At 38.9% G+C, this 25,210-nt stretch overlaps 1 protein-coding gene across 7 annotated transcripts in view; it reads left to right on the top strand.

Annotated features, from left to right (window-relative positions):
• spire1b (spire-type actin nucleation factor 1b) overlaps positions 1–25,210 on the top strand; it is a 40,998-nt gene that overhangs the window by 4,507 nt on the left and 11,281 nt on the right. For 2 of the 7 annotated variants that reach the window (XM_008431788.3, XM_081617082.1), the window contains exons 2-11: positions 1,182–1,210; positions 8,444–8,680; positions 10,134–10,259; positions 17,388–17,459; positions 17,623–17,787; positions 18,197–18,283; positions 18,827–18,956; positions 23,574–23,624; positions 24,382–24,545; positions 24,629–24,722. In XM_008431788.3, the coding sequence (XP_008430010.2) occupies positions 1,182–1,210; positions 8,444–8,680; positions 10,134–10,259; positions 17,388–17,459; positions 17,623–17,787; positions 18,197–18,283; positions 18,827–18,956; positions 23,574–23,624; positions 24,382–24,545; positions 24,629–24,722 (1,155 nt within the window). Of the gene's footprint in view, positions 1–1,181; positions 1,211–8,443; positions 8,681–10,133; positions 10,260–17,387; positions 17,460–17,622; positions 17,788–18,196; positions 18,284–18,826; positions 18,957–20,889; positions 20,932–23,573; positions 23,625–24,381; positions 24,546–24,628; positions 24,723–25,210 lie in introns of all 7 variants that reach the window. The other 5 variants (XM_008431789.3, XM_081617083.1, XM_008431790.3 and 2 more) reach the window with 3 other exon arrangements.

Genomic DNA, 25,210 nt, shown 5'->3' with positions numbered 1-25,210 from the left:
AAAGACATGAACAAAGCAGGGAGGTTTGACTGAAGGAGTTTAATGAGAAGCATAAAAAAATGCACTAGAATTAACAACATAAAAAATTTTAGCAGTTCGCTTACTTGAACTGCCAATAAACAGAATAACTTTAAGCACTTTTCTCTTTTCTTTTCCTTTTTTAAAATTTATTTACTTACACACATGGAGTACAGACACTATTATTTATTAGTCTTCTTCATCTGGGACCTGAGTTCAAATTTTGTACCATAAGCAAGCAATTGTGAAATGGTATGACAATAAAAATCCTGGCTCCCTTTTCAATTTGCACTAATAATGTGTTTCAAAATAAGCCATTAAAATATGGGTATTATATGAAATTTAATCTGCACTGCATGTTTGGTTGAAGAATGCAATCTGAAAATGGACTCCATCTTTACTGAGAAGTTGGAATATAAGTTGGAAAAATGAATAGAAATGTCCTGAAAATTTGAGTTGCAGACCTCAGCCATAATCTCAAAATCGAAAATGGCCATCTTGCATGTATAAAGTTTTGATATCTGCTGGAAAATTGTGATATTTTTATTTATACATCTTTAATAACAGCCACTCTTAGAAAACACATTGCCTTGTTTTAAAATGACAAAATGCAACGAAATACATTGCTAGCTTTTATTGCCAGCTAGCTAGTTAGCCCAGAATTCATTGAGCACAGTGATTTGCAAACTCGAACCTGGAGCATTTATGTTAGGTTTGGTGTCATTTTCTGGTAGTAGTTCCAACTTTAAAGTCATGTGAACCACTGTGTTAGTAAAGACTTGTACTTATTATTTATTTCCAGATTGAGAGTTCAAAAATGTTCACTATTCTTTTATAAGACATTTCTGTTAAGAAAAGCAAAACCAGTGGACTTGCAAATCAGTATGCTCAGTGACTGGGCCAACTGCTAGCTAGCAATACAAGCTAATATCAATGTGTTTGAAGAAGCTTATCTTTTTTTGGCTATTGGTGCTCATTAGCTCTATAACAGTAAATTTATTCATGCTAAACTAGCAAATAATTGTTTCAAACACGATGGAATCTGCCTAAAGCTGTTGTAGATATGCTTTCATGAATAATTCAGTGACCACCCGGTGTTGGCTTTCTTGCCGTGAGTTTTTATTTGGGTTTGAGCTTACATGGCTTTCTTGTTTTCCCTGCAGGTAAATACAGCCCTTCCACAACAACTGAGGTGAGTAACTTTTCTGTTATCCTGCTGGAAATATATTCCTACACCCTCATGTACCTACAGAAGTTTGGTCAGTATTATGCGAATGTATTTGTTTTTGAAGTTTTGCAGTATCTGCTATGGGCTGTAAAAGGAACAATGGGATGTTGAAAAAGATAAATGTGTGAAATGATAAGTGTGTGGCTGTTGAGAGATATTTTAAAAGGCTGCCTTAACCACTAATGGCATAATTTCCATTATATTGATACTGCAGAGTATTAAGTAGCAAGTGCATTTGCTGGTTACATACGCAACAGGAGCAGCTGAATTAGGAATAGGAGAAATGTTTGCACTGCATCTATGTAATAAATACTTTTATGTCTACTGAAAGACTAAAATGAAACTTTTATGAATTTGCCCTCCAGTCTCCAGGAAAAAAAGTGCTCATATAGAATTTGGAGTATATAACTGGAAAATACAGGTCCTTCTAAAACAAAATTAGCATATTGTGATAAAGTTCATTATTTTCCACAATGTAATGATAAAAATTAAACTGTCATATGTTTCAGTTTATTTACACACCAACTGAAATATTTCAGGTCTTTTATTGTTTTAATACTGATGATTTTGGCATACAGCTCATGAAAACCCAAAATCCCTGTCTCAAAAAATTAGCATATCATGAAAAGGTTCTCTGAACGAGCAGTTAACCTCATCATCTGAATCAACAAAGTAACTCTAAACACCTGCAAAAGATTCCTGAGGCTTTTAAAAACTCCCAGCCTGGTTCATTACTCAAAACCGCAATCATGGGTAAGACTGATGACCTGACTGCTGTCCAGAAGGTCATCATCGACACCCTCAAGCTAGAGGGTGAGACACAGAAATTTCTGAACGAATAGGCTGTTCCCAGAGTGCTGTATCAAGGCACCTCAGTGGGAAGCAAAAAGTGTGGCAGAAAACGCTGCACAACGAGAAGAGGTGACTGGACCCTGAGGAAGATTGTGGAGAAGGACCGATTCCAGACCTTGGGGGAAGCGGTAGACTCAGTCCGGAGTAGAAACATCCAGATCCACCGTGCACAGGGGTGTTCAGGAAATGGGCTTCAGGTGCTGCATTCCCCAGGTCAAAGGTCAAGCCACTTTTGAACCAGAAACAGCCCAGGTCAGAAGCGCCTGACCTGGGCTACAGAGAAGCAGCACTGGACTGTTGCTCAGCGGTCCAAAGTACTTTTTTCGAATGAAAGCAAATTTTGCATGTCATTTGGAAATCAAGGTGTCACAGTCTGGAGGAAGACTGGGGAGAAGGAAATGCCAAAGAGCCAGAAGTCCAGTGTCAAGTACCCACAGTCAGTGATGGTCTGGGGAGCTGCTGGTGTTGGTCCACTGTGTTTTATCAAGGGCAGGTCAATGCAGCAGCTATCAGGAGATTTTGGAGCACTTCATGCTTCCATCTGCTGAAAAACTTTATGGAGATGAAGATTTCATTTTTCAACACAACCTGGTACCTGCTCACAGTGCCAAAACCACTGGTATTACTGACCATGGTATTACTGTGCTCAATTGGCCTGCCAACTCTCCTGACCTGAACCCCATAAAGAATCTGTGGGATATTGTGAAGAGAAAGTTGAGAGACGCAAGACCCAACATTCTGGATGAGCTTAAGGCTGCTATCAAAGCATCCTGGGCTCCATAACACCTCAGCAGTGCCACAGGCTGATTGCCTCCATGCCACGCTGCCTTGAAGGCTGCAGAAGGATTCCTGACCAAGTATTGAGTGCATAACTGAACATAATTATTTGAAGGTTGACTTTTTGGTATTAAAACACTTTTCTTTTATTGGTCGGATGAAATATGCAAATTTTTTGAGACAGGGATTTTGGGTTTTCATGAGCTGTATGCCAAAATCATCAGTATTAAAACAATAAAAGACCTGAAATATTCCAGTTGGTGTGCAATGAATCTAAAATATGACAGTTTAGTTTTTATCAGTACATTATGGAAAATAATTAACTTTTATCACAAAATATGCTATTTTTTTGAGAAGGACCTGTATACCTTCTTGACTGACATGCCTAGTAAAGACAAATTAATGTTATTTTATAACAGTTCATTCATTTTCTTTATACAAAATGTAATTCATCTAAAACACTGGCTTTTCTAAGCAAGCTTTCTAAAACCAGCAGATTTATGGGAAATTTAAACTTGTTTCCTAAAACATTAAATAAAATAACCAAAATAAGTTAACCTTCTGCTTTCCTGGTCAGTTACTTTGAATTAAACTTTGAGTTTTCACTATCAATAGTGAAAAAAACTGAGCTTTGTTATGCACTCAGTATGTCATTATAGTTGCAGTAGAAAGAACGGTGTACTTAATTTAAATCTTGTTACTTTTTCTTTTTTTTTTAATTATCTAAACTTTCAAAATGTTTTTAAATCCAAACCAAAACTTGACCAGGAAAAGCCAAACTCTAAGTGATAGGAAAAACAACCCCAGTGATTAAATTGAATAAACTTTTAATATAGCACATGGTGGTTTTATTTACCACAAGCTTCATCCAGCCATCCATTGTCTTACACCCTTGTCCTTTAGTGGGGGCGGGAGGGTTGCTGGTGCCCATCTCCAGCTTACGTTCCGGGCGAGAGGCGGGGTCACCCTGGACAGGTCGCCAGTCTGTCACAGGGCAACACAGAGACAGATAGGACACACACACTCAAACCTAGGGACAATTTAGACAGACCAATTAACCTGACATGTATGTTTTTGGACTGTGGGAGGAAACCGGAGAACCCGGAGAAAACCCACGCATGCACAGAGAGAACATGCAAACTCCATGCAGAAAGACCGGGAATCGAACCCAGAACCTTCTTGCTGAAAGGCAACAGTGCTACCAACTGCGCCACTGTGCAAGCTTATCTGCTGATTTATTTATTTTTTTTACGAGGCATAAGTTATTAGGATAAGGGGTACGGACATTTCTTCCTTGTAATTAGAGCCCCAGCTGGTATTTCTGATTAACTGGTTAGGAATCTCACCCACTAGGGCCTCCTGCTCAATAAGAGCAATGGGTGAAATAAAATTAAACTAATTAAAAGGCGTCATAAATCTGTCTTACTTCCAATGTGCTTGTAAAGTCTGTGTTAATTGCTTCTGAAATTATTTATTGGTGTTTGCGGCGGTCATTTTTTATGGACATTTTAAGAATGTAAAATCAAGATTAGAGTCAACATTCTGCAGCAGCATTACAACGGGCAAATACACCTTAAAATCGCTTGCATCTCTGTCCAGTCAACAGAGAATATGACAAATTCATAACTTTTATTGTCTCTTCCTGGTTCCGCATGGACAGTGTACAGAAACCTTCCGGTTGAATCTAGATAAAGAACTTCTGCCTAACAGATGGGCAGCCGGTAAATAACTTGGGCGCACGCGCTTCCACCCCGCTGGAGAAGCAGTGAATGTGAAACTGCATAGACAAATCCCCACTAAGCAGCTTTGCACCAGAAATCAGTTCTCACAATGCCTCGTTCGTGGCGGAATGACTGACGAAAACTACGCTGGCAAGTCGGCGGAGTTGCTCGATGCTTGACAGCGCTGAAGGCATTTGGATGGCAGAGAGTGTGGAATCCACCCAAAGCTGGATGAACAGGAAGACCTGTTTAGACCGAGCTGACACACATTATCTGCACATGGTTTAAAACAGCATGAACACATGCAAAGTGATGCTGCATGTCAGATGATGTGGGTTTTTTTTCTCTCCGTAGCATATGAGCTGGGTTCACGGATGCAGTGGGGGTACATAAGGCCCTTTGTTTGGTAATCACTAGAGCTTCTGTTTATTAATGAAGAAAAACAAATCTGCATATTTTTATTAATCGGTTTTTCATTTAATTAGAAATACGTGACAGTTATTGTTTCTGGTTTTTAGCGGAGATGTTGTTGGAAGCAGATACTTGTCTGTTGACACTTCACAGACAAGTATCTGCTTGGCATGCATTTGTAAGAGGGCTGAAACGATTAATCGGATTTTATCGAAATAGCTATCAACTAATTTAGTAATTGATTAACTGTTAGCTACAGTTTACGGACTCTAAAACATGCTGAAGGAACAACAGCTGTTTAAGGTTCACCTGGTTCAAGTTGTGTTAAAAAAAAAACAACCCTCCTTTTAAGCATATTTTGCTCTCCAATTATTAATCCAAAAAATAATCACCAGATCCACCCTACGCTGATCAGCTGTTATATGGTGAAGTTAGAAGTTTGTTTTAGCTGCAGGTGAATCCTTTGCTACAAATGACGTGTTGTATTTGCATTGTATTTTAGACAATAAAATGTTTATTTTCTTGTTTAAAAAAGGAATTAAATTATTTGTTTGTTTGCGTCTTTTAATTTATTTCTGATATTAATATATCTGCAGCATGTGCTATTTGTTTTTATCTGATTAATCAATTAATCGTCGATAGGTTAATCAATCGCCTAAAATAATCGTTAGTTGCAGCCCTGCTTAAATGGATGAAAATTTTCACAATGTGCCAGTTTTTTTTTATCCAATTATTCGATTAGTCATCAGAATAAACAATAGATTAATTGATTACTAGAAATAGTAAAATAATAATAAAACAAATTAACAAACTATGCTCATTTTTTTTCAAAGTAGAGCAAACAAACCTAACAAAAAATATTTTATTAAATGAATCATCAGAGAAGTAAAATTGTAAAGATAGCTCTGATTGTATTCGGCTCCCCTCTATGCCAATACTTTGTGGAACAATCTTTTGCTGCAGTTACCACTAGTACAAGATTTTTGGGGGGTTTACGTCAGCTGGCTTTGAACAGCTACAGACTTGCCCTATTGCTGCTTTGTCATGTTTTCATGTTACCCTCTTCACAGCCTTCTGCATATTCACCAAAAGGCTCTTGTTTTGGTCTCATATGTTTTTGTTTTGTTTTGGTAAAATCCATTGAATTTTGTGATTGTAAGGTGTCAAGTCAAGTGTACTTTATTGTCAAAGATCTATGTAACAAGGTTAACACAAGTTTGAAATTGTGTTTCACCAGTCTCCAATGTGCAGTTAAACTAAACATATAAACATATAAATAAGACATTGACAGTAAGAAGTTTGAACTTTGGTGCTTTCTTGAGAGCCGACACCCGTTTCCACCAGTTTGGGGAACCGAGCACGTGTTGCCAACAGTGGGTGATATGAAACGCACTAGAAGAGAGTAATAGCAAGATGGTGGCAACTTTTCCATGTTGTTTTAGTCCGAACAAAAGGTAATCTGTTGTATAGTCTTTTTAGAGAACTTTGGGATAAAGATGAGTTTTGGAATAGTCCTGAAATTAAAAACCATATCTGATAGAAAGATGTCTTCAACCCAAGCTGTTTGATCTGGTTCTTCCTTGTCATGATGGACGTTGCTGCCTCTGCTAATCTGCAGCCATGCCAAATCCCCTTTGGTTAACATCCCAATCCCCCCCCCCCCTTTTTATTCTTGTTGTCTTTCTTTTTTCCTTCACCCCTTCCTCCTTTCCATCCCATCATTCCGCTTGGTCGCTTGCGAGCCTGGGAACCAGTAGGGGGAGAATTTCAGGGTTGAATGTTTGCAGTCACGAGGATTTGCCCTTACATCCTTTGCAGTTGGTTTGAACTTGAGTCTCAGAACCATCAAAAAGGATTTGGAGCGGCTGAGGAAAAGAACAGATAAGAGACAGGAGTCTGAAAATCTAGTTGCCCATCACTAAGCACCACTGCTGTGGGCAGGGTAGCACAAGCTGCCAAATCTATCATGCTGTCATCTTTGTGTTGATTTCCCCCTGAGGAAACCCAGCTGGGATGTAGTGATTGGAAAAAAGAGCTCACATGACTCCTTCCCCCTCGCTTTGCCTTTGACCTTTACGTCCACATACACACACTCACCCACACAAACACTCACACCAGTGCTTGTTATGATCGTTCCTTCCCTTGATGTCTCACCTTTGTCTTTGGCCTCACCGGTAAATCAGCTTGTTTTCAAGCCATTATTCACCACTTTATTAAAAACTGCCTCCTGGCGTATTCACAACATTAAAGCTCTTTAATATTTTACTCTGTCACTGCAGCACACTGTTTCTCACGCTGCCATTTGTCTCCATTAGTGCTTTATATGTTGTCGCTTCCCTTCCCAGTTATTTCTGAGCGCTTAGGGCTGCAAAATAATCCCATCTGTGATTTCTCACTCTTGTCCTTTGTCTTCTCTGGCAGTACTTGGTTTATCCACCGTGACTCTTCAATTCCACCAAGACAGACTGCTATAATGAAGCTAGCGTACAAATGTACTTCCAAACTGAGTAATAGTTGTTTTACTATGTTTTATTTAGAGAACAGGTTATCCTACATTTTGAATCGATCATTTATTATCTGTAACAGAGAAAAAAACTATGTAAATTAGTTATAATGGCACTCCAGGTTATTTTCTTTTTTTATTTGTTGAAATATTAAGGAGATTACACCAAAGCTTGATATCACCACAAGGGCACAGTTCCAGTCTATGATCAATTTCAAAGTTCCTTATCTTTAGCATTTCCATTTACAATTACAAAATCAAAACAAACAAGACAAAACAAAAAAAACATACGAACAAAAGGAAGAAACAAAGGGGAGACATTACTTGGATGTGCAATGTGTGTAACATGGATCAATAAAATAAAATCTGTCAGTATGTACTACATATTTGTTTATTCTGTTTCTGCTGGGGTACAGTCATCATTGTTTACATTTTAATATTGAATATGTAATTTTTAAATGATAATTTTTTAATAAATATTTTCACAGATATAAGGTTGTCATCTCTAAACGAGGCAAATCTATGACTTAAAGTAACAAATCAAGGGGAATAGAATAACACCAATCAAAGAGAACAATGTTAAAAAGCACAAAGAACAGAAAACAAGATTAAATACAGAGGGATGAACAAGGCAAGGCCTATAAAACAAAAGCTAAACAGAACATGAGAAAACCTCCTGAGTAATAATAATAGAAGGATTGAAACATAAATGACAAGAAAGTGACCAAAACACAAATATGAATGACTGAGGATTGAGACATGCATCCTATGGGTGAGACGTGCGCCCAGGAACCTAAGAGTCATGGTTTTGAACTGTGAGACAGAGAACCTGGAACAAACCCGGGGAAAACATGAAATATCCACTCTGCAATTTAAACCAGGAGATGAATATTTTACACATTCCTGCGGTGTTGCTGTGTTCTTCCCCTGTAGGTCATTGAGTCTCTGGGCATCATGATCTACAAGGCTCTGGACTTCGGTCTGAAGGAAAACGAGGAGAGGGAACTCAGTCCTCCGCTGGAGCAGCTCATCGACCTCATGACCAACTCAGCCGAGGCCGAGAAGGAGGCCTGCCTGGACGAAGGCTACGAGGCCACAGAGGAAGAGGACGAAACGGACGACAGCTGTGGCAGCATCTGCAGCGTTCACAGCTACAGAGATATCCTGAAGGTCAGCGGCAAAACGAATCCAAATTGTTTCAGATACACTGGTTTCATTTGTGGAGGACATTGCAAAAGCTTCGGTAGCTGTTATTTACAATTTTAAGCAAATACTTTATAACAATGTTGAGTTAACATTTCAAACTGTTTTTATCAGCTTTCAGTTCTAGTTTAGCACTTAGTCGTTCCATTGTATTAACATGTTTAACTTTCATATCCAGTGATATACGATATTGTATATATGGTGGGCTGGGCTTCATCCAGTTGACTGTAGTCACCTTCCTTGTTGTCACTAGAATTTGTAGCTGAGGTCTTTGATCTTAAGTAAAGTGGTCAGAGAACATATCAAGTGTAAATGAATGTTTACTTTCGATATTCTCTCAAGCACATCTTTAACATTTTTTCAGAAGTTTTGTATCTTAATGGTAGTTTTTAATCCTGAAAACATGGTAGGTACTTATATAGACAGTTCTGATTCTTCTGCTGAGGATGTGTTTTCTCTTGAATCTTTGAAGTTCAAAGCCTGATGAGAGTTTTTTGAGAATCATTTTTCTCACCATTTTCATTTGCAAAAAGGAAACTGTTGAAGAATAACTGAGGGAAAAGTGTAACACTGTAAACACAGATATTAGAACCACAGCGCTGCCAGGCGGCCATGTTCTTCCACCATTGGAGTCGCGTATCCGTGGTGACCGTCGGAGCAGTGAGTCGTCGTCTCTTTCCTTACATGGCCTCATGCTGTTTTGGATAAATACCCGGTCGAACTTACAAAGCCACAAATACATCAACAGTGCCTGACATGCTGGCCGGCCCGGAGGCTGACCAGCTGTCAGTTCAAAACGTTGGCTCAGATGTTTTGATATCTCTCACCTCACAGTATTTTTTTGTCCTACTGTACCAACCTTAGGTTACACTATTAGCAATTAACCTTTACTTTTTATGGATGAAAAGTGGAACCAAATTCAGTATTTTCTTCAAGATATTCTCACCATAAAGTATGTAGAAGAGAGGTTGTTATTTATCATTTGCTTTTAGGGATTTTGTTTCTAGTTTTTCAAAAGTGAGGCCATTTGTCCAAAACCTCAACCTTAGCCTAATCTGATCTTGGCAACAAAAAAATTATCTTAAAAAACAAACAAAACATCAGAGTTCACACTCTGCTACCATAATGATATTCAGGACTTTTAACTTGATGCATGCAGCGTGTAGTAACTGTGATATATTGATTTTTATGGAAAGCGTTATTTAAATATTGATGCTGGAAGAGAAGGAGAGAAAAGTCAGGAAATTTTGGGTTGAAGCAAAGCAAATGCACTGATTAGTTAATTAGAAACCTGAGTTAACCAATCCTGAACATCACTAGTTTTTTTTGTACCATTAATGTCATAAAGTTCTGAAATCATCATACTTGTCCTGCATGACTTTCCAACCTGTACACTTAAAGTATCCCCCTGTATTTCCAGCTGTGCACAGCCCATCTTCCCAGTGTGTCGGACGCTCCGAGTCACTACCAGGCAGTGTGTCGAGCTCTGTACACCGAAACCAGGGAGCTGCGCACCTTTCTGGAGAAAATCAAGAGTGCCAAAGAGGTGAGGCTTCATTGCCACGGCTGTGAGGTTGTGAAGTTCTGCAAGATCAGCTGCAGTTAGAGAACTCTGATACGTTCGAACGTTACAGCGGTGATTAAAAAGTAGAAAATGATTGGTGCATCATTTCAAACTCTAATAAAACTTGATGTTTTAACTTTATTTATCCTATAACCAAACAATAAACCTCAACATCTGGTTATATTTTCCTATCAGAAATTTCTAAATTTTTTTTTTTTTTTGCACTTTCTGCAGGATTTGTAGTCGGATTTTACAGGCACAGGCAAGGAAATTGTCTAACTTTGACATTCTTCCTTCTTCCTAACTCCTTCCATCCCAGGCAGAGTGAAATGGCTGCTGAGTCTTCTTCTTGTCAGAGCTAAAACAGTCAGTCAGCTGATGGAGACAAAAATCTATGACTGGAGGGAAAGAAATGAATGGAACGCAGACATGAGAGCTCATCCGAGATTATTCATGACATAACAGTCACAGCTTTAACTTGCTGTTTATGTCCTTTCTGTTTATTTTATGTATTATTCATCACTAAAAACATGCAGGAATACACTTTAACTATCTTTAGGAATGCTCATTTCATAATAGTGTTTCTACTGTTTCAGGCAGCTGCAGGTTTTTTTTTGGAAGTAAAAATTAGGTGATTTTTAAACTTTCAACAGTAAAAAAAAGAAGAAAGTCTTTCTCTAAAAAGTCAAATTGAACATTCTAAATCTGGAATGACAAACTTGGTTTCAATTTGGTCCATATCACAATCACGAATGTTCTCAGAATGTATTGATACTCATTGACAAACTGTTAAAATATTAATAAATAGATATCTCTACATTTGATAAGTACTTCTTAAAGCTAAACAATATTGAATATCTTTTCATGCTGACGAGTTCCTCCAGTATTTCGGGGTTTTTTTGCACTCAAAATCTCTTATTTGTAAACCAATTTTTGAAATATTTGCAAGAAATTTTACGATATTTGTGCTCATGCGTGACAATAATGTCACTTTTTGCTACCTGTCATATCGATCACGGAGACATCAAGTAATAAGGCAGCAGGGTATAAGAAGTAAGGAATATTGCCACCTACAGGTGGGAGTTTAACGGTCACTCTTACCCAATGTCTTTGACTTTCTTTACGGAAAATTTACAATAAACTCAATTATACGTCAACGCAAAAAATTTGGGATTTCGCATAAATTTAGCCAGAATCACAAACTACTGGAGGGATTGATTGATGTGATTTGGAGGTATGCAAATAAAAACTGCTTCGATTTGATTGATAAAATACTACTTCAGCACACAACTCTTGTTTTGAAGGTTCTGTTCATGCAGCCCTATTGAGTCTAGATGGCCACATAAAATGCTACGGCCACGCACGTTTTCCACACGTCAGACGTAGATAACATGAAGTGGCGACATGCTGACTGTTATCCCAGCAAAAGGTCAAGTTTTCCTGCCTGATTCAGTTAGTTGTGATTAAAACGATCACACGCTGTGGCTGCTGTTGTTGTTTGCTGTTTGTAATTTTGCAGTTAGCCTACAAACCACAGAACATTCCCTTTCCACATTGAATAGTTTGTGCAAGTCGTTTCTTATTACGCACACTGATCTGTGAGTAACAGTGGAGCTACACAGTCACATGGAGACGCTTTCTGCTCATTTAAGTCTTTCCAAACAATCGCCGCTTTAACAATGGAGTACTTTATTACAGAAACCTTATCGACACCTTCCTCTTTCCCTTCAAATTCACATTGTGCCTGTTTTTAACCACTCTGCCAGGTTTTAGTGGTTTTATTTCTTCACTAGGCCTCATACCTTGTCACTCTCCAACCCAAATAGAGTCATCTTAGACTTTTGTTTATCCTCAGGAGCTATTTGGAGTGTGCGGTGAAATATCGGCCCATGAGTTGCCGAACCTGAGGGTTCCTTCCTGCCATGCGCCGCTGCCCTTTAAGTGCTTGTAATGCATCTGAGTGAGTGAAGGAGATTTGGACGGTTGCATAACTCGCTGAGAAAGAAGCTTTACAGGAAGGGAAGTCAGAGACTGCGGTAATTGTATGCAGAAGTAATCACCTTTGCTGTGTTTACAGCGCCACATAAATCGCAGGCGTTAATTTTCTTTGTGGCATTTTAAAATAAGAACATGCTGCTCTATTTTACGCCACATTACAGACACAGGCATAAATGCATTTTATTGGGATTTCATGTGATAGACCAACATAAAGCAGTGCATAATTACGATGCGGATGACATGTAGTTTTCAATTTGTTTTTACAAATAAAAATCTAAAAAGGTTGCCCTATATTTACTGTGATACCCCAAGATAAATCTAGTGCAGCCAGCTGCCTACAGAGTCAGTAACTGAGGTTTGGCTGTTCTGTTTATTGGAGAGCAAACATTGTAAAGACGAACGACACAAACAGCTTCAAGAGAAAGTCAGGGAGAAGTTTATGTCAAGTCAAGTTTATTCATATAACACATTTCAGCAATTCAAAAGCTTTACATCATAAAAACATCATACAGACATCAATTATGAAACATTTTCTCTAATACCTTAAAAAATAATTAATAAGGTGCACATCAAATATGTTGATCATTGCTTCACTCACTACTGATCGAAGGCAGCTCTAAACAAATGGGTTTTAAATCTGAATTTAAAGGAACTCAACATTTCAGCTGTTTGCAGTTTTCTGGAGGCTTAAAGCAGGCTTAGATTATAAAACACTCTCTCAAGCTTCAAGTGTCTCACAGAGCTCTGGTGGAGCTGCAGTAGGGAGTTCTGACTAAACCATGGTCTTAGACTGAAAATGTGAATGAGCGCACCTTACAGGCCCCGCCCCCTTTCTGTCCACAGCCCCACCCCCCAGAGACGAGTTTGCCGAGAACTCAAGAAATGGTTAGTTTTCCTGTAACGCTTGGTTGTTTTTCCATCATTAGCAACACACAGGCACTCTTGAGCTTGAAGGACGGTATTTGCCAAACGGGGAGGGATGTGAGCAGCACGTACATAAGCATGATTGCCAACACTAAGCCGTTGGATATCTGGTCGTCTTTTGTTTCTTCGTCGTTGTAGACGAATTGTGGAAAAGATTACAAACTGAGATTAAAGCCGCAAGCGGCGTTGGAGGCCCTCACAGCCAAGCGAAGCTCCGGCCCATTTGCCACCGCGGGTTTTCTTGCACCCCCACTCTCTCGCCACCACTGACGCTCTGGCGTAGTTCCCCCAGTCTTGATGTTTTATGGCGAATGGCCAGATTTGAGGCTTGGCCACGCCCTCCACAGGAAACTGTTGGCGCTTAAAAGCAAGTGAGAGCAATTTGTTATCAGTCATCTGACACAAGATCATGTTGATTAGGTTAAGAGAGCCAGAATTGGATTTTTCCCAATAAAAAAAGGTCACTTTTTGTACTGAGGGGTCGGGCTTAGGTGAAGTGAGACTATGATGACATAGGATCGTCAGGCATTCAACCAGGATCCCTCATACCAAGTTTGGTGCCAATTGACCTTTCTATGTGAAAGTTGTAGCTGTTGGTTTTCTTTGGCGAGTACGCCAACTTTGGCGCCCCGGAATGCCCCCTCAGCATGTACGAAAACTCACCATTTTGATAACTTTTAATGCCACACCCCTTAACTACATCCTGACCAAAAATGAAGCCGATAGGTGAAAATGCCTAGGAGGAGTTTGTTAAAGTTTGACGAGTAAAATGGAAAAATGGCCAAAATTTGACCTTTGACCCAAAATGGCCGCCTCCCTGAGCATTTTAGGGGGTACCTCCAAGAGACTTTTTCTCTTGATTTGGAGAGATCTACCTACATACCAAATTTCAGATCTCTACGTCCTACGGTTTCCCCCAACTCACTTTAGGGGGCGCTGTAGAGCCGTTTGGCCACGCCCACTTAAAATTCTACCAGAATCCGAAAATTTTTGTTGGGGGACAATTTTGGGTTACGTTTGGTGAGGTTTTGAATAGGATAAAGCCCCCAAACAGCCCCGCGAAGTGTCGGAAAAATAAAAACAAGAATAAGAAATCCTGCGATTACAATAGGCCTTCACAGCGCTTAGCTGCTCGGGCCTAATTAATTCAGATCTTCATACCAAGTATGCAATCTACTGCCTTTTAGTGACTGCATTCTCTTTGTTCAGGTCTGAAGAAATGAAGCTGGTCTCTGTTTTGGTTCCTTCTTGAATAGATATAATTATAGGTATGTTTTGATATGATGCTTGGACATTTTATGATCCGCCGGTGGAGTCGGCTGTTTCCTGGTCTGTTTCCTGGCCTTGTTTTCTGCTTTTTACTCTGCAGTCATCTGTGCAGCCCCTTGTGACTTCCTTACCGACCACTTCTGTGTTGTTTTGTGACCAGAACAATTCCTCTCCACAAATATTAACCGGAGGCAACGCTTTGGATGTCTGCCCTACTGTTTTAGAATTCTCTCACACGTTTCTCGGCCTCATTTTCTCTCTTTCGCACATGAATGCGCACACAAACAGTGACCTCTCCTGTTGGAAACGGAGCAGGCAGTGAGGAATGCAGATCAGCTCCGTGTTTCCCACAGAACCACTGTCATGTTGACAGTATTTTACAACACCGTAATGGCCGCCCGCCGCGCAAGTTCACATAAATGTCAGGAAGACAGAGGTGAGCCAACTGAACTGTTGACTGTCTGGAAACACGGAGGCAGCTGGATGTCACCGCAACTTACTCTGCTCTTTTATCCCTCTGGTGAACACTTACTAGCACTATTTGGTGTTTTCACAAGTGGATTTTAAAGCACATTGATCTTTTACTAATGATTTCGAAGGTGTTTTAGAGCAAGTATCCAGAGACCTGACTCATTAAACAGCCAGTCCACATTTTCCAAATTCAACATGAAGGTTAAGAAAGAGAAGAAAACTATAAGAAGTTCAGAAGAAATAAAGTTTTCCAACATGGAGGGAAATTTGTAAAAAAAAAAAGTGTCACAAATAGTGCTGACATGTGATCAGCAATTTAGAATAATTTTCTTTCATCATTCAATTGTGCATTCAGAACTGTTTCCTCCTGAGCACAGCACTCCTGTGTTACTTTAGTCTGTGTGTTAAACGTCCCAAAGTTACATTGTTAAAGGAATAGTCCGGCACATATCATGTTAGGTTAACAGATTAAAAATACAGTAGTTAATATATAACTTTAATACAGGGGTGTCAAACTCATTTTCATTTTGGACCAAATCAACATCATAAATGTCCTCAAAGGAATGCTTGTGGCAGAACTCGCGTTTTTTGATGAAAAGTTTTAGCACCATGTGAGGTGGATTTTCTGCAGTATTTAAATAAATGTATTTCACAAAACTGCAATGGAAACACTTTTTCTCGCTTCACACGAATTGCGTGAACAACAGCCGGCGAAAACAACAAAGACAACAGGAAGTAGTGATAGAGTGATGGGGGATTTTTTGGACATTGTACAGCTGGCTCCACCAGCGCTCTCACAGTATCACACACTTCTTAAAAACTTGTGTGTCATTCGAATGTGTTGAATCTATAACTCTTCACCAACTACAGTTTCCCCAAAACGCAGCAATGCTGAATTATGGATACATCTCATGTGACCGTTTAGGTTCGTTGCTGATATGACTTGTAATGACTTGAATATGCTTATGCGCGTATAATTTTAACTTAATTTCTTATTTAATGGAAACAGCGCAATTACTAAATTGGATTTTTGATGGCTTTGTGTCCTTATAAGCCATGAAAACTGTAACAAAAAGTCATAAAAGGAGTAATTTGTTGCTCTATTATTTAAGACATCACAGGAAAGGAAACACTAGGGAATTATAAAGCACACACTAAGCTGTAATAAAAGAAGCTGCATTAAAACAGTACAAACCGAGGAAACGTTGCCATAAAAAGCATCCTCACATTGAGATCAGCAGTGAACTGAGCAGACAGCTTTGGATGTCAGGACTCATCCAGATGGGAGAGATTGATGCTTGGCAGAAACCATTTCAGGCTGCGGCAGCTTGAAAATACACACACCTCTCAGTCTGACTGGTTGGATCATTTCTGCTGTCACGTGAGAACTTTGTTCATCCAAGTCAAACACAAATTACATGAAAGGGTGAAATTCTAATTACATCATAAATACACTTCAATTGTATCTGTGCAAACTACACAACATGCTTTTAACCTTTAATTTAAGTGCATAGAATCAATTCAACAACATTTGAATAAAAAATATCCTTTCCCTGTTTTACCAGTGGAACACCACTGAGTCTTCTTTTGTAATACTTGGTCTCGGCTCCTCTCCTGTGGTCCAGTGTTTCTCTAGTTAACCAATTCTGCATTGGTTCGGCCATATTTTTTGGGTCATTATTCGACTGAACAAATATTTCTGCGTCACAATTTTGTTTTAGCTCTAAAACTAAAATCTAGCTTTAGAACTATTGCTATTTCTAAATTTAGAGAAACAGGCGCCCAACTTCATAGATACCTCTCCATACTTTACCAGATAAATTTCCAGTACTTTAGCAAACTTCACGTTTTTTTTGTTTGTTTTTGTAATGAAGGGATAGAAATATTTATTCTTGTTGTGATTTAGATAGCGTCTCATGGTTGCTGTGGAGACCTGGTGACCCCAAGGTGCCACTGTTTGCTGCAGATCTCCAACAGTGAACTTTGGAGAATTTATTTATTTATTTTTTATTTTTTACCTGGTTTATTTCCTGCTTACTTTGAGTGTTTATAAAATAAATAAAGATCCCTATTCAACTTAGTGGCCAAATAAAATGGACTTTCACGTCACATCATGGAAACAGAAAGTCATAGATTGCTTTTCAGATGTTTCTAGAAACTCTGAATTGTAAAAAATACATTTATTTTGTGCCACCGATAATTTTGTAATGTGGTATGTTTTTCCCATTGAACAAATTTTCTCAAATTAAAGGCACTTTTTCCTGAACTCTTTGGTATAAAAATATAAAGACAGCATTTTTGATGAGCTTTGTATTCATCAAAGCTCCTCTTAGCCTTCTTTTATTAACAGAAATCAGGATACATGTTGTCTCCTGAGGGGTAAAGACCAGCCTGTCCTGAGTGGATTCAGAACTGTGATCACAGTAATCCTTTCTCATCCTTCAACAGAACCTCCGAAAGATGGAGGAGACCTCAGAGGAGCCGGTCCGAGACCTCAATGAGCTGCAGAACGCCGACTGGGTGGGAAACCACACTTCTTACCTCAGATTTATATTATCCATACCTCAGATTTATATTGTCTTTATCATTCTAAATTATGGCTCTGCATCCAAAAATATGACATTTACACGGCCTGACATGCTGAACAGAAACTAATGGAACAAATGTTTGCTCTCTCTGCCAGGCTCGATTCTGGGTTCAGGTGATGAGGGACCTGCGTGAAGGAGTGAAGCTGAAGAAGGTGCAGGAGCGTCAGTACAACCCTCTGCCAATTGAGTACCAGCTCACTCCGTATGAGATGCTCATGGACGACATCAGGTCCAAACGCTACAAGCTGCGCAAAGTCATGGTTAGTCCTGAAGTAAACTTTAACAATCCTGGAGATTAACCCTGCAGACATGCCTCTTGTGGTGCATTCACACCAGCCCTGTTTAGTCCGCTTTAATCAAACTATAGTTCATTTGCCTAGAAGGTTTGGTTCAGTTTGTGTTGAATCTGTAATCAAACTCTGACACACACCAAAAAGTGAACCCTGGTCCGTTAAGAGTTCAAACAAGTTTGATTAAAGCAGAGTAAACAGGGTTGGTGTTGATACATCCTTATTGGTTCATTTCTTTGAGAATCAGCAAAACATTCAGCCTTGGTGCAATCAATGGGGGCCTTTTCCTGGTTCTTATTTTTTGGTTTGTTGCCTATAAATAAGTTTCTTTATAACACGATGGGTTTGGTTAGCGTGTGGGTCTGCTTTGTTCCGTCAGGTTAATGGAGACATCCCACCGAGGTTAAAGAAAAGCGCTCATGAAGTCATCCTGGAGTTCATCAGGTCCAGACCGCCACTTAATCCTGTGAGTAAAAGGAAGTGCTTCAGACTTCAGCACAAAACACAAGAATCCTTGTGAGGAAGCACAGATCGGTCTTTATCTGTAGGAAACGGTGAGCGTTCATGTGGAACAGCTCCGTCCAGCACAAGTGGCTTCTTGGCCCACAGCCACAGACGTCCCATGCTGAGAGGATTTGATTATAACTTACCAGGCGCATTTATTGACAACCTTGGTAAAGAGGTGTAAAAAGCTTTGACAAATTCATCTTTTTCTGCCACAGCGTAATCTCTCACTATAAATAAAGAAAACAATCTATAATTTGAATAGAACAGATTTCATTTGTACGCAACAAACATAGACTGATACTGATATTTGTAGTCAGTGAAAAGCTACGGTCTTCCTTCTGCTGATAAAAATCTGACAGCAAGACCAGCAGATGCTGTTGTGGAGATCATTTAATTCATGAAGCTGGAGAGAGGTAACTCCTCTGCCTGGAGGCCATACGCCCTTCATGTCAGTGTTGTATTTTATTTTTTTCCCATTCCACTCTATCTTACCCTGTCCCAGGTGTCGGCTCGTAAGCTGAAGCCTCAGGCTCAGCCTCCTCCGACCCTTCATGAGCGCATCCTGGAGGAGATCAAGGCTGAGAGGAAGCTTCGCCCGGTTTCACCCGACGAGATCCGCAGAGGACGGCTGGGTAAGGAGACTCGTCATGTATTTATTAATGATGCAGCACAAACACGCACACTCCACACAGCATATAAATATAGTTCACATTAAAATGTTTAAGCTGATCACATGCAGTGCGCTTCAGCCTTATTGCTTGGAGCTATTTCAGTTCATTTTGTGCTCTATATCACTAATATTTCTCTCTGCTCTTTGCTGTTGTAGCCACTGCTTCCTAATATTTTATGTCTGTGTGGCTGCGGATGCCTATTAATGTTCTCTGCATTAAAGCTGCAATATGTAACTTTTATTTAAAAATTTATGGTTTTTTACATATTTTTAAAAAATGTCACCATGTTGTGACAGTGTAGTATAAGACAGATAATCTGTGAAAAGATTGATCTCTTCCACCTGCTTCATGTGCTGCTACTGCCACCTGAAGAAATGCAGACCAATCAGAGCTAGGAGGAGGGTCTTGACGCTGTCAAATAACCTTGTGAATGCACTGCTACATGTGCTAATGGCAGAGAAACAACTCACCATTATTTGCCGTCATCTGTGGCCATGCTAATTAGCTGTAGAATTCGCAAAGAGGAGCTCAATTTTTTTTTCACATATTATGTGTCTCATTATATACTGTCACGTAATAGAGACAGTTTCAACAAATATATATGAAAACATTTTTTAAATAAAAGTTACATACTGCAGATTTAAACAGTTTGCCATAAAATGAAGGTGGGACAGAAAATAATGCTGAGTGTCTTTGTTTTAATCATAAAGACAAATTCATAGTTACTGTGTCGGCCTCTTATGTGTAGCCGCATACTGAAAAAAAAAACTGTGCTGCATCAAGCCTTCCTTATTGTTCCTTAAGGTAAATATTTTACACCTATCAACTTTTTTTTCTGGTCTGCTGCTAATGAGACCAGCTAGCCTTTCCTTCAACAAGGCTTATTCCTTTAATTTAGCAAAAGCATGAAGAATATTAAAATTTTACATTCAAAAATCAAAGTCTTAGAAACTGTTGTATTATTTGTAAATAATAATAAATAACAACAGAGGCATTTTGCTTCTGAAGAATATAAAAACAAAGAAATTATCCAGACATTGTCTGATGATTCAGTCACGCAATTTTCAACCTGATTTAGTTCGACAATCAAAAAAATTTGCCCTTTTACAAATAAGTGAGCGTATCACAACTAAGTGCTAGCAACAGTTTTGGTTAGGAAAGAAGACTTATAGTTAGCCTAAATTACTCCCAATGAGTTTAAGAATGAATTCAGAGGAGGTCGCTAAAGCCCAATTGAGACAGAGTTCAGCAGCTAACAGGAAGGCTGAGCAGATGACATTCAGGTCAGATGTTATGCCCCTTTACACCTGCGATCAAAATTGTTAGTGTGGCCAAAAAGCCCAAAATGGTCACTGTAATCACTTGAGGCTACTGCTAACTAGCTACTAATATCCCCTTGCTAGCTAGTGAGTTAGGTTTGTTTCTATCACAGATGCAGCTTTGATGGAAGTGAATAACAATGTTCTAAAAATTAACCAATGAAAATCATAAGTTTCTTTTGAACTGTGGTTAAAAAGAATCATTAAAAAATAAAGTAATGAAACAGATTGATTATACCTACAACTTACTATTTTGTTGTGCAACATTTTGTGGCAATCACTGCAAACAAAATAGGTGGATCAAAGCTTTAAAAAAAAAAAAGTGATTAAAACTTGGGCAGAGGGTACGGTAAGCTTTGCTGGCTCTCACAGGCGGACACAGCTACCAGGAATCTGTCAGACAAAATCCATCACAAAAGAGAAAATACCTTTTTTGATGTGAAAGCTGTTAATATTCCTATTAATATTTGCCAGCATTATTAGCCAACAAGAAGCCGATTGCTTTCTCCTGTGTGTGTTAAGTCCTGCTTTAACATGCAGTAACCGCCCCGCGCCGTGACTGTTTCTCGTTGCAGTAATTCGGCCTCTTAGCATGTCTTTCAGTTTTGATGCGTCAGGTAACGTTTCCCTTTGCTGCTTACCTGGCTTTTTATCTCATTTTCTCCACCATGCTGTGGCTGTTCATCTGCTTTATCAGCTCACACACACACACACACACACACACACACACACACACACACACACACACACACACACACACACACACACACACACACACATGCTCAGTACTGACTGCGTACACAGTCCATGTCATGCTTCTGTGTGGTGGTTAGCTGTTGCTAAGTGGGACACTGATCAGCAAGAGGATCCTTATGGGATCAAACACTGCAGGCAGCAGAGCAAATACACTGAAACTAATTTTAATAAATGGGGCTCTGGAACTTATTTTTAAAAGGTTTTCTTGTATTAGAGAAAAATATTATAAAAACCAAGTTACAGAGTAGCTGGAGGAAACTGTGTGTAGCTTATCAACTAAAGGGCACAAGACACCACTCACAAACTAAGATTACAGAATACAAAACACAAAGAAGAGGGATAATTATATTTACGCACGTCATTTAGTCTGAGGCTTGCCTTTAAATACATATATTGCCGTGAAATTTACAAGCAAGTTGACTTTAAAAACATTAATCACATGGCTTTAATTTGTGTTGCGGCGGAACTATTTAGTCATATCTTCCATATAGTGTTTTTTTTTAATGTCAAGCAAAAGTTTGAGTCACGTATAGACATTTTGATTGCATTCTGTGACTTGAGGTGGATGAGGTTACCGCTAACTAGATGCTAGTATACCCTTGCTAGCTTGCTGGCGGCTAGCTTTTGTTTTTGCATCTATGAAAGATGTAGATATGGATGACAAAAGGGAAAAAGATTAAAAAGATGAACTGCAATTAATGTCTTTGACTAATTAAGAATGTATGAAGATCTTTAGCTAATCTCACCTGCAGTACCATTTTATTTTCAGTGATTCAAGGATTAAAGGATTTTTAATTGTCATGCCATCTTTCTTGTTTGTGGTACGCAATTTGGACTCGGGTCCCAGATTAAGAAATGTACTACCCAAAAGATAAATAAATAATAAAGCAACATTTGAATATTTATAGCATGTTACATTTTAATATTTTAATTAAATAAATATTATTTCTTTAATCTATTTTTAACAGACCAAAATCAATGTTGGGAAATCAAAATTGAACATACATTTTTTTTATTAGAAACCATATTTTGAAGGATCACTTGATTTTCTTTCAGTTTATGAGAAATATTTTTGACCTGGAAAAATCTCTGTATCCTAATCCCAACGTCACCAACCAGAAAAAAACCAATAGCTGTTGCATAATCAAATCTGTTCTTAAAGATTTTCTGCATGCTCTATTTTTTTTTTCCAATTTCTAAGAGCAGGGAATCCCCCATTTCTCATTAAAACGGTGTTGGAACAGATCGTTTTGCCTTGCAGGCAGTCTAGGACATTTAAAGATGTGTTGCTACTCTGGAGCTTTCAAAAGAAAATCACAACTCAGGGACTGAGTTATTTACAAGGAAAAGTGTAGTTAAGTTGAACGATATGAATAATGTCATTGCTTTGTGATGAACATTAGTTTTTAGAACTGTGCCATGTTGAGACAGGCAGATATTTAACCAGAAAGGTTCTTCTCAAAGATCTGCTCCATATGTAAAAGTGTCAGACCACTGTCAACCACATGCTGTCATGGTAACCTCTAATCTACAATCTGAAATGCCTGCAGAGGCAGTATGATGCTGTGGTCCAGGTTGCCTCCTACTGATGTCAGTGTCCCTCATCATACCACAGTCTTTAAGTCCAACCCTCTGCCATTTATGTTTTCTGGTGATCTGTGTGTGTTGTTTTGTGTACAGTTGTTCATCTGTAATGACAGATTGAGTCAACTGTTTTTTTACAGATGCAATGTTAATATCTGTGTTGGTCCAGATATTGAAAAGAATTCCAGAGAAGCTCTTGGGGACAAAGTTCCAGACCCATGAGTGCAGATCTAGTCATTCTAATTCTATGCTTTATGCTCCGAGCCACGTCATCATTTATGTCACGTTATATTTAGAATATAATTACACTTTCTGAACCATTTAAAAAAAAGGTTTGTTTATTTCTATACGTTTGACTAAAACAGTCAACCTATTGTTTTTGTGAGTTTCAGTTTTTTTATTATTTATTTTAATTTAGCTGCTAATTACACTGACTGAACAGATTAAAGTTGTGTTTTTTTGTTGGTTTTTTTGCATGTTTGAGCATGCTCGTGAAGCTGCTGGTGTATTTAAATGTGCTCTGCTGGTGCAGAGTAATCAAATAAATGAGTAATTCAGTACATCCATGTCTGTACTTTAAAGAAAGAAACATTTTAAGTCAATTCAGCTGTTTTTCTGTGTCCAATCCGTATTGGCCGATATCACGCTTTTTACTTCTTCAAACCAAACTTGCAAATGCAAGCCACAAATGAAAGATTGACGCCTTCATCTATACAGTGATATTCTAGAAAAGTTCAAAGGAAACAGTTTTGAAATCTCTCAATCAGGAACAGGGAAGAGAAAGACTTAAAACTTGTTAAACTGTTAGCTGAGAGGGTACTTCAGCCATCAGAGAATATGGATTGTTTGGATGCCATTAATGGTTAAGTTGTATTATGTTCTCTGTGCTGCTCTAATAAGAGAGGTGTCTACCTTTTAGGTTTTGGCAAAACTCGCAGTATGCCTCAGGATTTGTTCCGTACAGGAGTAGGTAACGTATCAGCAATGCTGCGGTTTGAACAACCTTGTTTGGCTTTAATCTTTTGGCCTTATCTGTCTCCCCTCCCTGGCTGCAAACTAACGTCTTCCAAATAAAAAACAAAAAAGAAAGAAAAACTCGACTGCTGGGAGCTGAAAGAACTATGCAGGATGCAAAATGATGTCTGAGTGAATCGCTTAAAAGTCTTTTTTTTTCTTAGAAATGTTGGGTTTTGGAGAGGCTTACACTCTTGCACCTCCTCTTACGCTCCTCGTTTTCTACTAAACTTTTTGAAGGTTTTTTCCTTTGCTTTAAATATTTTGCTCTCATCCCAGTTCCAGTTTAGTCAATACAAAGTAAGGACTTACATTTGAGGATTTTATTCACACAAAAAGATAAATATTATCACGGTTAGTGGTAGATAAAAGGATGTCATAGATAATCTAAATACTTAATTTAACCTGTCTGTGTTTTCTACGTTATCCTTTGAGCCTCCAACCCCTCCGCATCCCTCCCCAAACTCCTCCACCCTCAAATGGATCTCCAACCCTGGTCCTCTGTGGCAGATTAAATTCCATCCTTTCACTCAAACGAATCTGGTTGCCATTTCACAAATGGGGAGGGGGGGTAAGAAAAGAGAAAACCAATTTAAAGATCCGATGTAAAACCCAATGAGGATGCAACAGAGCACAGGAGGAGGCGGGTTGAGATCCATTTGATCTGCTTTCCCTTTCTGTCGAGTGACCGCCTTCTGCGTGGCTCTGTGCAGATGAGTTCAGTCCGTACATGGGCAGGAGGACATCCAGTTCTCTGTCTCTGACCAATGGGTCACGCTCTCCCAGAGCGGAGCCCTCCGGATCTCAGTCCGTCCCTCAGAGGAAGAAACTCCTGAAGGCGCCCAGCCTGGCTGAGCTGGACAGCTCTGACTCTGATGTAAGTTTTTTTTTTTTTTTTTAAGCTTCACCTTTCAGAAGCAAAAAGACGACTGCAGGGCATGGTAACATTTGTGTATTCAGGATGAGTTGGTGGGGCGCACGTCGGCGAGCAACTCCAGCGTGGCAACGTCTTTGATGGACGATATGTCCCCAGAGTCTGCACTGGGAAAGAAAAGTGAGTCAGGAAGATTGTTTTTTTTTTCACCTTTCATCACAGCTGAATTGGCTGCATAATAAAAACTTTTACCTGATAGCAACAAGTGAGATTTAATCTAACAACCTTGAAAGTTGTGACTTAAGAGTTTACAGTGGGGAGAACAAGTATTTGATACACTGTTGATTTTTCAGGTTTTCCCACTTGCAAAGCTTGTAGATGACAAATTTTTATCATAGGTACTCTTCAACTGTGAGTGATGGAATCCAAAATAAAAATCCAGAAAAATACAATGTATGATTTTTAAATAATTAATGTCCATTTTATTGTGTGAAATAAGTATTTGATCATCTATCAACCAGTAAGAATTTTGGCTCTCACAGACATGTTAGTTCTTCTTTAAGAAGCCCTTCTGTTCTCCACTCATTACCTGTATTAACTGCACCTGTTTGAACTCGTTACCTGTATAAAAGACACCTGTCTACACACTCAATCAATCAGACTCCAGC

The sequence above is a fragment of the Poecilia reticulata genome, chromosome 16 (assembly GCF_904066995.2).
Source record: "Poecilia reticulata chromosome 16, P_reticulata-male-v2, whole genome shotgun sequence".
In the NCBI taxonomy this organism is placed as follows: Eukaryota; Metazoa; Chordata; class Actinopteri; order Cyprinodontiformes; family Poeciliidae; genus Poecilia; species Poecilia reticulata.
Note: the sequence above shows the minus strand (reverse complement) of the source record. Positions and strands in the feature narration are given on the sequence as shown.